Source organism: Gallinula chloropus (assembly GCF_964237585.1).
Source record: "Gallinula chloropus genome assembly, chromosome: 2".
NCBI lineage: Eukaryota > Metazoa > Chordata > Aves > Gruiformes > Rallidae > Gallinula > Gallinula chloropus.
In genome coordinates, this window is record NC_140086.1 from 94,628,030 (window position 1) to 94,642,565 (window position 14,536).

General features: G+C 42.9%; 1 protein-coding gene across 2 annotated transcripts in view; it reads left to right on the plus strand.

Moving 5' to 3' along the window:
• PHACTR1 (phosphatase and actin regulator 1) overlaps nucleotides 1–14,536 on the plus strand; it is a gene marked incomplete at both ends in the record, with an annotated part of 303,902 nt that overhangs the window by 175,043 nt on the left and 114,323 nt on the right. For both annotated transcript variants that reach the window (XM_084280171.1, XM_084280172.1), the window contains one exon: nucleotides 2,882–3,046. In XM_084280171.1, the coding sequence (XP_084136297.1) occupies nucleotides 2,882–3,046 (165 nt within the window). The remainder of the gene's footprint in view (nucleotides 1–2,881; nucleotides 3,047–14,536) is intronic.

The window sequence follows — 14,536 nt, forward strand, 5'->3', positions numbered from 1 at the left end:
GGAGAGGGTGGAGAAGGGCCACATTTGTGGCTGATGGAGAGCACAGCAGGACTCCCAGAGCACAGGTCTGTGTGAGAGACAATACTGAAATGCAGGGAAGAGCAGTCAAAATATGGACATGGTTTTGACGCTGTGTTTGGCTTTTACTGAACCCACCCTTTGGATAAATTCCTCTTGACTCCAGCGTTAGTGCTGCCTGACTGTGAATCCATACTCATTTACATTGCACAGGAAAAGCTTCACAGGGGCAGCAAGAGCACAAGCTGGTGTGGGACACAGTAGGGGTGTGAGTTACAGAAGGAGAGGACTTTTAAGGGATGTTGGTTCTCCAAAGAACAGCCTCAGCGATACCAGTTCGCACCAGCTCTAGAAGAGGAGTTGTTGCAGCTTTGAGATTGAGTAACTAAGGCATCTGGGTAGCAGAAATGGTGGCTCAGTGATGAGGAAAAAAGAGAGGGGTTGAGCAGCAAGCGGAGTTTCATTATGTTTCAGCTCTGGGTTTATGCAGCAGGAAGCGTAATTCAGGAGCAGTAGCGTATCATTCCCAGTTTGCTCAATGGGCCGCTCCTATAGCCCGTATCCCCCACGTAAGGTAGCAGAGACAATGCCAGCAAATTACTTTCAGCAGCATCTCTAAAAACTCACAGTGGTGGAACATGGTGGGCTCTCAGGTGCTTTAGCTAGTGGCACCTTAAAAATAGAGGCGGGGGGAAAACACATGGTCCCTTTGGATCTGCGTATGGTCTGTACCTTGTGCTGGTCTTCAGAGCTCAGCCAGTTCCAGTGAAATCAGCAAGTGCAAGGAAGTTTCTGATTTCCTCTTCTCTTTGCCTACACAGTTTGTTCACCATAAACCAGGCAATTTCCAGCCTTGTCACGGCATGTCCCAGCCCCTGTACAGGACAGAGCCTTGTAATGTGTTTTCTCTAGAGGAAGGTATTTCTCTAGGCAGTCGGGCACAAAGAGCCAGAACAGAATGCTATGCTTTGGCCAGACTCTTTTTTTCCTCTGCTCTAAATGGAAAGATGTTCTCAGAAATGTCTTTCTTTCCGTTACCCCAAAGAATAGTAAGTAGTTTTTAACCGTTTCCAGTGAAGCAGTTGGGCTCTCTGTATCTTGCTGGCTCGCTTTTTCTCCCTCTGGAAAGTTACAGGCAGCTGTATCTGGCAGTGATATTTTTACAGGGAAAAAGATTGTGTTGCCAATGTTAAAAGCAAACAAAACAGCAATAACAAAATACCCAATCCTCTTGCAAAAACCTGTGGGGCTCAAACAGCATTTCAGTTCTAATAATGGAACTTCCTTTGCATTAGAAATGCATCTCTGGCTGCTCCTGTGAAAACCCACCTAAATTTGGCATGCTTAAAAAACTCGGAAAAATTTCCATTGAGACACATAAGAATTTGCCAGCCAAAATCTCCAGCGATTCTGTCAGCATGGAGTAGGTGTGTGCTCATTCCTTCAGAGTGATGTTCTTGCTGGGGTTCCCGAGCCGGTGCTCACAGCTGAGGTCAATGTTTAATATACTACAGGTGAAATAGAAACACCAGGCTGCTGTCTTCAGAGAGGGAGTGGTGACTATCTGTGTCCTGTCTCTATAAATCCAGGCTCTGTGTGTGTGCAAACCACTCAAATCAGTTTTACTGGCTGTGTTGCATTACAACACAGGCCTGGGAAATTATATCACTTAAAAAATCCCACCAATCAGCAACAACTTGGAAAACAAACCACAAAAATCCTTCCTGTATGTTGATTGAATTGCCCAGATGCTTTTTTTATTTTAGGGAAAGGAGAAGGTGTGCTTCAGCTGGGGATTGGGAGAGCTTATTGCAACCTTGGGGGCCATGGCATGGGGAGACTCTCTCTCCTGGGCTACTGCTACCTTGCCCCGTGGGTGTTTTCCTTGTGGTCCTGGCTTATCTCTCACTGTGCCTCTAATTGTAGGGATGTTGTTTCTCAAAACTATCAGCATTCATTTTCCCTGCAAATAAAGGGGGGCAGCTGACAGGGGGTGGACCATGCAATGTAAGTTCACTGAGTAACCACCTTCTCTTACTCTCATTGGGGAGGAAGAAATTCTTAGGACTTTTTTTTTTAAGTATTGAGACTATCATGATGTATTACAGTCTAAAGGTTGCAGAAAGCTGAATTTTTTAACAACAGAAGCTCAGTGAAAATGTGTAACCCTCTCCAGGGAATTCAGCCCGAAGCGTGGACTCTATTAAAATTCCCCAAGTCCCTGTGTTAAAAGACAAGTATGAGAATAGGAGGGGAATGAGTGGGCAGGAAAGTGGGACTGGAAGGAACCTTCTGCATTTTTAGCACCCTTTCTGTCACTACAAAATTTCTCTTGCGACCCCTTTCGTAAGCCAGGCAGTTGTAATGGACATGGTAATGATACCGGAGGGTCTTTATCAGGGTCTTTGTTCCTGATAATTATTGGTTCATGGAAATTTCTCCACTAAAGAGGTTTTCAATATTTCTTTTAAGCAGTATTGCATTTTTATTTTTCTTTTCCCTGAGCTTTCTCTTTCCCAGTCTCTGTCATACTTCCTCAGGAACGGCTGGCGGATGGACTGCCAGCTGTCTAGAGCAATGCAGAGCGATCTGTTAAAGATCATAACTTTCCTATTGTAATAAACCATATTCCTCTCAAACCCATTGTTAATACTGATCTTTGCAGCAGATCGTGGATTCCACTGAAGAGAGAGAAAATAATGTTAAAACTAGTAAAGATTACTATTTTTTTCATTTTTTTTACTCTTCCCTGTAACCATGGAAAATTTTGACCATCTGTGTGGTTCTCTGATAATTTATTAAAACATTTATTTCACTCCCCCCCTCTTTTTTTTTTCCCCTCTTTTTCTTGCTGAAACTGCAGCTGAGGAAGTGGAAAGACTGGCTGCGATGCGTTCAGATTCTCTAGTACCTGGGACTCACACACCACCCATCAGAAGACGAAGCAAATTTGCCACTCTTGGAAGGCTTTTTAAGCCATGGAAATGGAGGAAGAAGAAGAGTGAAAAATTTAAGCACACTTCTGCAGGTAATCATCGCGGCCGGGTTGGTTGGATAGTCTGCAACTGTTTGCTCCACAAGGCTAAAAATTTGTAATGCAGCCCAAATTTGTGTGTGTTTTTAAGGTTGTTGGAGCATGTGAGAGATTTCTCAGATTCTAAAAGATCTTTTAACTCTGCTACCGGTGTGTTCTTTAAACAAAACCCAAAGGGTGTGTTGGGCGCACTGGAGTTAAAGCAGCAGCTTGCCAAAGCTGTACGATCAGGTTCAGCTACTGGAGAGAGAGGGTAACCCAGAAGAAATCTTGATTCGTTCATGTAGCAGATTATAGGTGAAGGAAATGGCACTATGAGAGACAGTGCTTGTGGAGGATTTAGCCACATTCATATTCCTGTAAGTGCTAATAGAGGAGCGAGAAAAATGCATGACAAAGGGGCTGACATGGTATTGAGTAACTTGCACAACCAGAAATTATGTGTTCCATTGGGCAGGAAAGATGTGATGTGTGCTTTCTGAGAAAAGCAAATCTCTCAGCCTGCCACACCCCTCCTCCTGCCATCGCTTTCTAACACTCCTGGTTTAAGATTTTTAATTAAGAAATCGGTTCAGAAAACTGCAAAAAACGTACTTTTGTGTTGTAAATTGGTGTGAGCAAGAGTCCCAGATGCTGACACTGATGCACGGGGTAGACGTTTACCCGGTGTGTTCGCTTTCACGCTTCTGCTTAGAAGGTTTCTTCTCTTTGTTCTTCCGTGGTGACTAATAATTGCTACGTGTGGTTTTGCAAGTCTTGAGCCTGGATTGGCTGTGAGAAAACATTAATTTTCTCCTGATTTCTTGTTGCTTTTACTAGAACTAGAAAGACAGCAGTGAGGATCTTGCTCGCTTAAGCACCAGAAGAGGCTTGAGTTACAGCCCAGTTGCTCTCTGACCTGTTTATTGCACAGTGGAAGCTTTCAGGCAGAACTTGACCTTACCTTCTGGCAGGCTGATGCCCGTACTCCTGAGAACAGCCTGTATTTGCATGAGAAGTCTCATTTAGCTAAGTGTGAATTCTTACATGAGGTTAAATGCAGAATAAGAGTTCCCAGGGTTCATATCTGAAGGTGCTCTTTACTGTGTGCTGTTTAAGTTGCTCTCTGGTTTGTCAGGCAAAGACTAATGAGTTGGAATAGATAGCTGTATTACTCTGAGTGATGATTGTGTTTTTTGACTCGACAGCTGAGAAGCTTATTGTCACCAAAAATGACATGTTTATGCAAAACAAAAGGCTGGTTGTCTTTCATGTTCTGTATCAGTGATAACCATAGTGCTGTCTAGCTGGAATTCCATGAAAACTGTGTAGCTTTTAGGGGTATGTGTATGCTGTGGTGACAACTGCTTTGAAGCTAGTTCCAGAATGCTGGGTTAGTTGGTTACAACTAGGAGGGTAACTGTGTTCAGGACTTACCATGGGTTGCAAAAGCCTGCCTACTATTTCTAGCTGCAGGAGCTGGGGCTGAGCTGCATACTGCTGTGGCTGAACTGGTTAGTTTGAAGGTGATTGCATAGACCACTCTGGGCATTACAAGAAGTGTTACGTAGATTTGCCCCATTTACCAAAACATTTGGGAAGTATGCAGCAATTAAAACCAGAGTAAAAACATGTATTTCCTTTTCTCAGAGGAGAAGGAAGCTTTACCACACATGCCAACAGATCTCCTCCCCTGCTAAGAGCGACTTCAGAGTCTGAAGAACTAATTTCAGAGCTGGGTTTCCAGGTTGCAAGCAATGTTTGTCAATGCAGTACTGGGTTTGATCTCAGCTGAATCCAAAATATTTTCTTCTTTTTTTCTTCTTTTTTTTTTAAATTTTCATTTCTAGTAAGCTAACAGTATCCTGCAGCTGATCTGCAAAATTGGTATTCCTGTCAGCTCCCCTGCTACTAACTGCAGCAAAATTGACAAGGATATCAAATTTGCTCAGCACCCTGCAGGGGTCACTGGGAGAGATTTACCTCTGGTCTGTGCCAGACCTGGAGACCCCACAGTTTCCATCATCCCTGACCCTGGGGAATGGGAGTACACCAGGATCCTACCAGATCCCCCTGGCAGTTCAGCAGCGTTTGTTCAACCTAGCATGTGTAAGACAAAAGATTCTGCACCAGAAAGCTAGCATGTTTCTGCCAGCGTTCTCATGACCTCTCATTTAATACCTCTGATCTCACTGAGAAAATATATTTAATTTTTATAATAAATCAAAGGACAAGCTTGTGAGATGGCATAATGAGAGCCAGCATGAAACTTCCTAATACAGGCTTATTTGCTTCTAGTGCACTGATAAATGTGATGATTGGAAAAAAAAATATTTCCCATTAGTGTCCTACAGGCGTGCAACAAGCTTTCCCACCTGCATAGAACATCAGTGATTATCAAAAAATAAATACTAATACAAGTATTTTTTTTAGGCTCTTACTTGCTGCAACAATAGATTCAATTATTTTAAATGTTGGAAGTGGTATGGGTCAAAACACACGACCTTATCTGTTGAAACTTCCTTTGAAATTAGTGGGAGGAGTTTTTTTCTGTCAGAGGACTGGAAGAAAAAGAGTCAGGCGATACTTCAGGGTGAAAGGTAGGCTTTTTTTTTCTTTTTTTTTTTGAGATTTCCAAGTGCTAACTTTTTGTACCCATATCTTTATCAGAGTGAAAGCTCTGATTATTTATTCAGAGATGAATGCATGCTTTAGTTCAGTGGTCAGTAAGCAATAAAACAGAGGTTATTTTCTGATACCTGATAATTGTGTAAGATGAAAAATCCATAATTTGATTGATGGAGGACGTTATTGTTACACTCATTGCAGTTGGTCAGTCTGTGGGCATCATCACAAGGCATTTTGTAGAGTCACCAGAGCAAGCAGGGAAGCTCGTGCAGTGTGTGTTGGTGCCGATGGTAAGCGCCAGATGAACCCGCACCCGGGGTTTGAGTGATCCTTTCTGCTGGAAGGTGGAGTATTAAGGAGGCTGTTTAGGACACGGATGGGCTCCATCTGTGGACAGGCTCACTCTGGGAGCAAATGGGAAGGGAGGTTATACTGGGTGAGGGACACGGGTGTACCACAGTGGGGTGAGAAGCAAGTTAGTTCTCGCTGAGTCCTCCTCCTGGACAGAAGCGAAGTCTTCTCCCAGCACAGCTCATTTGTCAGTGTCAGGATTGCAAATCATTTCAACACAGAAGGTCCTAATGAAAGTTCTTTGATGGACACTGAAACTCCCACAGTACAATATAAACGCTCCTGACAGTGAAGTTATATATTCAGGGAGTTAGAGAAATTAAAGTCGGCCACAATGCTATTCATGCTGTAGTCAAAAGTGTGGGGAGTTAGGCTTTTTTAAACTCGCCTAAAATTGCATCTTGCACAGAAAGTATGGAAACCTTTATTACCATGGAGAGCTGAGGGCCCCTCGCAGCAATGAGCAGTATGATAAAGCTGACAACTCCAGCTTTGGGAGCGCAGGCAAACTTCTAAATGGCAAGATTATATCACTTGATGGGACAGTTTCTTATAACTGATAAGGGCCAGTCTCATTTATGGCAGAAGCAGCAGAGGATTTTCTTTGCCCAAGCACATTTGCTTAGCTGGATGAGGTTGGGATGGCTCCAGCAAGACGCACGAGGTTTTTAAAGCCACACTGGGCTCTCTGGGAATCAGCTGAGCAGATAGCAAGAGGGAAAGCAGACTGTGTCTTCAGCCAGACCTTTGACACTGTTTTTAATTCCTTGATCTTGTTCTCCTCACCTTGATGCAAATTTGAAAACAGTTCCTGGGTGTGCTGCTGTTTCATGTCACTGTCATACACGTGCTGGTGAAATGTCATTTCCTGGCGTTGTTTTGGAGAAGGAAGTGCTTCTGAAATAAAGAAGCCTGAGGGAAAGATAGGTTCTGGGCTTACTTGAAGTATTATTAAAGTTTTTTATCACTGTATTCATCAAGTGCCAACTGCTTGTGTCCTTTCCAAAAAAAAAAAGTATTTCAGCTGCTTGCAGGAGTCTGGATAGGGAAAAAATGTCTTGTTTTGCCATTTCACATTTTTGGTGACCTTGATTTTAAAGAATTGGTGTGTCCTTCTTCCCCCATTCTTCCTCGCTGAGTTGCAGGGCTTAGGCAGAGCAGAGGGCTTAGGCAGAGCAGAGGAGGAAGCATATAAAGTGTACCTGGATGAAAATGGTTAGACTGAGAAGATGAGCAATTAAGGGGTATGGAGAAAACTCCATAGTGAGTGGGACAGGCAAGGGATTCAGCAGTGTTTGGGGTAGGTACATAGGTACCCTGTGCAACGAGCAGAGAAAGTCCAGTGTCAGAAGAGAGCTTCACGGGAGCTCTATGGCTAAATAGATGGTTCTCTGAGACAGTCAGTAATACAAAAGAGATAAAAGGAAATCTGTTAAACTCAGCCTTTCTACTCCTCCTTGGACTTTTGAAACCTCTCTTCATTCCTGTCCCAGATCCACCTCCTAAAAATGCTTACAACTTCTTCCATGGGGCAGTGGGGATGGATCAGTCCCCTGGTGCAGCAGCTTCCATCCCTAAAACCCATGGTTGAGCTACCAAGCTGAGTGCTGTTCTGAGGCCACAGATGGACTTACCAGTGACTTCCTATCTGAGTGCTTTGGGGTGCCCTCATGAGAAGATGGTAGTCCCACTCCTGCCTCATTTAAAGCTCCATTTATTTAGTGTGAAACCACAGAGGTTGGTGTTCAGGAAGCTACCTCAAGGTATAGGACTGGGGAGTTTGAAGGGGTAAAGACTGGGGCTGAGCACAGTAGACCAGGTTATCAGATGAGCCAAGAGGCAAATTGGTATAAGCCAGGCATTTGGGTAAGGGAAGGTTGGGTTGTGGACTGGAACTTTCAGGGCAGGTTCATGGGTTGGCCTGCTACCCAAGGGCCTTAGGACTTGCTAAAGGTGGTTGTCTTTACAGAGGGTGACGATCTTCTCTTGCTAGCAGCTACTCTTCTAAATGGCAATAGCCAAGGTGTGTGCACTGGATCTAAGGACTGCAGCCGAGCACTATAGTCGGTTCCACAAAAGGGAGTGTCTTTGGGGAGGGCACACATTCTCTTCCATTTACTGTGACTCTCGCTTAAGCCATTTAAAGAAAATTAAGTGTGCTGCAACTAAATCCACTCATGCAACCTTTACCTGCCCCACTTCCAGACTCTGCAATGAAACAGCCATTCGTTTTGTGCTCAAATGCTATTTTTTTCACTTGCTAAGCCTCAGTGCTTTGGTTTTTCCAACCAGAGTTAAAAAGAAAAGCGCTCTATAAAAATTCATATGTCAATGCGTTTATATAAGTTAAGTCTCCCAGTTAGCAGAGGGATTGTTTAAATTTGGCAGCACTTATAGGCAAGGACTTTCAGTGTTTCTGATGAATAACAAGAAGAAAACAAAATGTGGTAAATCTGTGCAATTAGAGGAGCTGCTATTCATAAACCATCCCCAGATCATTTTATTCCTTCTGCCGATTATTTCTAACTACAATAGGTAAATATTTTGAACTTTGCTTTCCAGAATATTCCAATGGGTAGAAATTCAAACATGTGTTGCCAGTACTGCTCTTAAACCTTCCTACTCCCTGCTGCTTTGCCAATGATTGCCTCTCGCGTTTTCTCACGTAAAACTCTCGGGTTGTTAAACTAGTCGTGCTATTTGGGTAAGATCTTTGCCTAGGGAGGCAAAGGAGAAGCGGGGCCTGCAGGCAGGCCTGCCCTCACCTCTGCCTGTACATTTGGGGAGATGGTCTGGGAGTGGGAAGAGATTTTGGGAGGTTTTTTCAAGTACCTTCTAGGTTACAGACCCACAAAGGTCCTATTTTTTCAGCCTGTACTTTGAAGCAGTGGTTTTGCCTGGATCGTTGGCTAACAGGGATAGCTGTGTTTTAAAGTGCTTCATGGTCCCATTCTGTTCTCTTGAATTTTATTTAATAACTACTGTGATCCCATGTGAAAGGTATCAATATTTCAGCTGCAATTCCTCTTATACTTTCAGGCCAGACTATCTCCAGATTTTTAGGTACAGAGTACTGAGGTAATTATGTTCTTTCTTCTTTCTCTCTCTTACTCTGATGATGTGGAAATATAATTCTGAATCAGCACTGAGAAAGGAGTGGTGTCCCCCGTGCAGTGTAGGTGGGTCTGTAGTTACCCCAAAGCCCAAAATACCCCAAAGTCCTTTTCTCATCCTTGATGAAGTCTGTTAATAAGACTCTCTAAAACCTCCAATGGCACTTTCTATGTGGGACAGTGATCAGGGCATACGGACACTGGACCCAGACAGGGTTTTTGCTGTGCTGGAGCAGTTCACAGAATATTAATGGCTTGGTGGAAATCACTTACTGGTCCAGAGATTTTGGGAGAAGAGAAAGAAATGGTACCAATATAACCAAAAAGGAGCTCTGTTTTTGTGAAAATCCAGCAATGCAACCAATTTTTGGAGTTGCTCAATACTTCTTTGTTCATTGTTTTGTGGAATTTTTTTTTTTTTTTTGAGGGAGGTGCAAATTGTCATTCTCTGAAGAAAAGCACTGTTTCTCAGGAACTTAGGCTGTTCATGAATGCAGTGTGACATAAGCAAATATTTTTATCTGAAGGAAATTCCAGAAAAGAAGCATATTATGTTTCAATATATTCTAGATCAATTTTAGAAGAGTTTTTCTTCAAACACGGATTTCTGTTTCAAATTCAAATAACAAGTCTAGCGTTCTGGATATAAAATGACCTGATAGACAGGCAAACATCTGTATTTTGAGTCTGCTGAAATATTACACTATTTGAGCTCAGGGACTGAATAAAAGAATTTAAATCCATTTTTGGTTTTACCTTTTGCATGATCCAAATTTGCATGCATTGATGTATTCTTAATTTTAGGAGTGAAAAAAAATTGCATTATAGGTCTAAATGCAGGCAGCCCATAGCTTTGCATGTGCTAACATTTTCTTAACATCTTTCGAGCAGCTGGCCAGAAGTTGCACCAGAATTCATTCAGAACTATAGGCAACTTTAAAAAAAAAAAATATAGCTTTTGCCTTTCTGTAGAGGGTGCAAAACTAGCCTGTGTATCTGCCTACTGCTGTGGAACCAAAGATCCCCATTTTTTAAGCCCAGCAGTCATTTGCAGCCAAGCAATTAGATAAGCAGCCCAAAGCTGATGGTGTTGGAAGGCCCCCTCCATAGCTAGGGAAGGCAGTAGCGTGGGTGCCGTTTGCTTCGTGATTGCTGGAATTATAAATTATCAGTGGGTTTAGATTCCTCATTTTAAGCAGATTAAAAGAATTCAAATGCATTCAGAAGTTGCCGGTCTGATTTGCACACAGAAGGCAGTGAAAGCAGTTCTCTATTTTTATACCTGAATCGCCAAATGGAAGCTCCTGGTTCAAAAACAGGCCCAGGGGGTATAATCGCTCCCCGGGGAGCGTGTATTCCACTACAGAGCAGCATCATTGTGTCTTCCTGAGATCTGCTGCAGAACTTCTCCGGGGTTTAAGAAGTGGTCTTTGCTTAGCTGGACTGAAAAATGCATTTGGGATTGTTCTAGCCCCCGTGCCAGCTCTAACAGAACATGTGAGACGCCGACAACGACGTTAAATGTGTCCCTTCTTACAGGAAAAGGGATGTTTAATGAGGCTGTTTGGTTTTTATGCTAATTACATTTCCAGCTGCTGCGAAGATTATACGAGGCCGCTCAAACTGTAGTACTGCAACATAATTCTACAAGAATGCATTCCTGTTAAAATAATATAGTAACACAACTAATCCATCAGAGAATTTACAGCAAATTAGGATGACTGCAAAACAGTTGCTGTGAATATCGTAAGCTTCTGCGTGGTATATGGGTTAGGGAATAGCATCCGTTGGAGATGTTCTAAAAAGTGTTTCACCAACGAATTGGCAATAATGGAGAATATGGTTGGGGTCAGAGAGAGAACAAGCATGTCTGGAAGAAGCTCGTTCTTGTGTAAAAAAAATTGTTGTGTATCTTCAGCTGCTGTTGCCATGACTCATTGGCGTACAGTCTTCATCAGACTGGGTCCTTACAGATTATTTTAGAACGCTTTCATTTAACAACAAAACGCGTTGAAGCGGCTTTTTATTTTTAGGTTGCATTTGAAGGAGTGAAATTAATGTTTCTCAGACTGTTGGCTTTCGTTCTTCAGCTTTTTGCTGCCCTTTTTTAAAGCTGCAGGGAGGGGAGAAACCAGCATTTTGGAGTGTCATAGAGCCATGAGGTGTCTGGTCTGTGACAAGAGCAAAGCCTGAGCTTTGTCCAGGTAGTGGACAACTATAGCACCAGGTGATCCCAGTGACCCAAAAAGCCACAGGTCCTTTCCATCAGGATGCTGGCTGGTCGCAGGATCCTTCTTTTCAGCTACTCATGCCCTGGGTCAGTGTTGTTACTCTATCAAAGCAACGACCATCAAATATTACCATGCAAATTTGTCATCAGTCAGTAATCTGTGTTGTGCAGGTGGGTGTTTGGAGATTTGGTGGAGTCCGTCAGTGTCACTGCAGAGGTCAGGTGCTTCAGCTGGGGAAATTTGAAACCCATTCACCCTGCATTTTGGTCAGAGATGAGTGGGGTCCTCTTGCTCCCAGAACAACGGAGAGGAGAACCTCCCCTGCCTTTCAGAGACTGCTGCTGGGTAGTTTCTCAAAGGAAAATGTGTTAGTTGCCTTCACTCGGAAGCACTGCTGAGGAAGTTTTATTCCTAGAATACCGGTTTGCTCTCACTCAGTGTTTCCTGTGGGGGTGAAACGGAGCAGGAATCCCCGAGGCCAGCCTGACGGTACCTCGAGTGAGTGCGGCCCTGTCACTGACCCAGCTGACTTCTGACCCGTGTTGTGACTGGGAAACGGGTTGGCACACTGATGTGGACATGCAGCCCAATGGCTCTAGTCCGATGGTAGGAGTTTTTAATTGTGGTAGTTGCCCTGTATTTCCCTGTCTGTGAATAGTGCTCAGAAGGCACGTATGGCTAGACGTTATAGGGCACTGGTGGCGGGGATGAGAATACCAGGTCCACAGGGTTCTGAAACATGGATGGCAGTTGCCCAGACAAAACCATTAGCTTTATTGAGCTCTTTTCCGAGTCTGCTGGGGCTAATATGTTGAGGAATAATAAATAGTTGCTAGAAAGAGAAACTTAATTGCCCCGTGTGCAGAGGTTTACTACGAGAAATCAGATTATGAAAAAGACTAGGAATCAAAGAAATGTTGATGAACAGTTTCTTAGAAGTCTTGGTCTAAGTCTTGTTTATACTAGGGCATGTTTATACAAAGTAACCTGATACTTTTTTAAACTGTAAATATGAAACAGATTAGTTATATCACCATAAACCCTTGGGTGGATGTTTATTCGATTCATAAACTCATTCATTTTATTTTAATTCATTAAGGCAAATTCAGTTCTGAATTAAAATGTCCACGCAAATGTTTAATGTGGCATTAGTGATCCTCCTTGAATTAATTAATTCAGATTGCTCCTCCTGAGTGCCCATGTAAGTAGGCACAGGAGCTAGTGTGCAGGAGAGCTGACCCGATAATTACCTGTGCTGCTGCAAGAGATGGTATCTAGAGGCTCTGTTCAGTGTGAGCTACACCTGGTTACCTGGACTGACTGGGAACGGCTGGGCAAAAGAAGCCCAAGGTGTGATTTGAGCATTTAATGAAGGGATAAAGTGGTTCTGTCTTCCAGAGGCTGCTACTAACCCATCCCTATCTTGTTGCACAAAATGCCTATGGATTATTACACTCTAAGTACCGCAGGACTTGATGGCAATTTCAATAGGTGTCCTCATTTTTGGGGGTCAGTCTCTCCCCATGTAGGGTTTCTTCAGAACTGCAGTAAGTCAAGTCCCAGAGAATCTTGGATTCCAGTAACAAAAAGGATCATTAAAAACCCATATGGCTGTAGAAGAAAGTTTTGAAAACTTAAAAGCATGGAGGAAAAAAATCTGAAATTATTGTTAAAATTTATACTCACTATTTTGACCAAACATAAGGATTTTCTGAATATTTATAATGTGCTTTATTGATACCAATTACATTTTCAGATTAATGTTTCAGTTCCATAGTATAGTGTTTGTATAAAGAAGATTGGAGTAGTTAAAAATAAGAGTTAATTTGGTTTCCATTTATTTGTATAGGCCAAAGATACAATACGATCTGTTGTTAACTGCATCTGAGATGCCCTACACTTTTAGATAAAAGTAGTGGTAGAACAGATCTATAACACAGAACATCACTCCCTGTTCTTTTTGTTCTTGCTGATGCTGCAGTTATATGTGTCTAGGCTGTAAAACTGAGTATCTCAGTCTCTTATTTTGCAGCTGAGTTTGTGCATGTAGATTTTTGGAGGAACAGACCTTAGTTCCTCTTAAAAAAGGTTTTAATTTCATGATTAACGCTCGTGGTTTTCTATATCTTCAGAGCTCTATATGCATCTCTCCAAGTGAATCAGGCAATCACAAACAATTCTACTTATCAAAGCAGGCAATAAAATTCCTACTTGTGCTGTGGTGTGGCAAACCTTACTTTTTCAACTTAAGCAACAGCATTATTTGCCTGATCTAAAAGAGAAGGGAATTTATGTTTGCCACTAGCCACTGCTTGAATCTGAAAACACCAGTCCCTCGCCTCCCTACGTTTTGTAGGAAGCTCGCGGTCTCTATGTGTTCTTCATTAATTCCTTAGTTAAGTGTAGCATGGGGCTGACAGCTGAACGAGCACAGATAAGCTGTACTCTGAGGAAGGTCCAAAGAGTGCCCAGATATGCTTCTGCCTGAAGGCGATGACATGCGTTTGTGCTGAAAATGGTTGACAATGGGTCTGATTTTCTTCCTGCTGAATCTGATGAATTCTCCCCCTGTCTTCACCGGGGGGCAGGGTGCCTGGCAGGCAGTTCCTGAATACCAAAAGCCTTTGCTCGTATGGACAGGCAGGGAGAGCTGCTGCCAGCTGCACAGTCTCCCTTCTGAGGTGCTTTGTTTCCACAGGACGACCATGGGACTCGGTGGGTGCTCAGCTCTTTGCAGTGTTAAGCAATGCATCCGCAGGCCAAAATGTTTCCAGGATGTGCACATGTACTCAAAATGCACCCTTGCAGCCTTGTCTATTTAAGTTCTGCCTCAAGACACTTTGAAGCCCATGAATTTTCGATCACCATCATCAAGAATCAATACTGCATTTACACTTCTGTGCTGGCACTTATATTTTCAAAACTGTACACGTACCTCTAATGGCCTGTGTGCTTTATGGACCTGATCCAAAGCCCCGTTAAACTGACTGTTGGAATCTCTCTGGTTTTCATGGGCACAGGATTGAGCCTGTATTTAGGTAGTCATAGTAGCGTTCCTCCTAATTTCTTATCTAATGAGAAAATATGCTATAGGTAGATTAAATGTCAGTTTAAAAAAGGTGTAGTTGGCTGTGAGTGAACTATTCAGATGGCATTTGGGCTGAAATTTAGATACCCCTGAA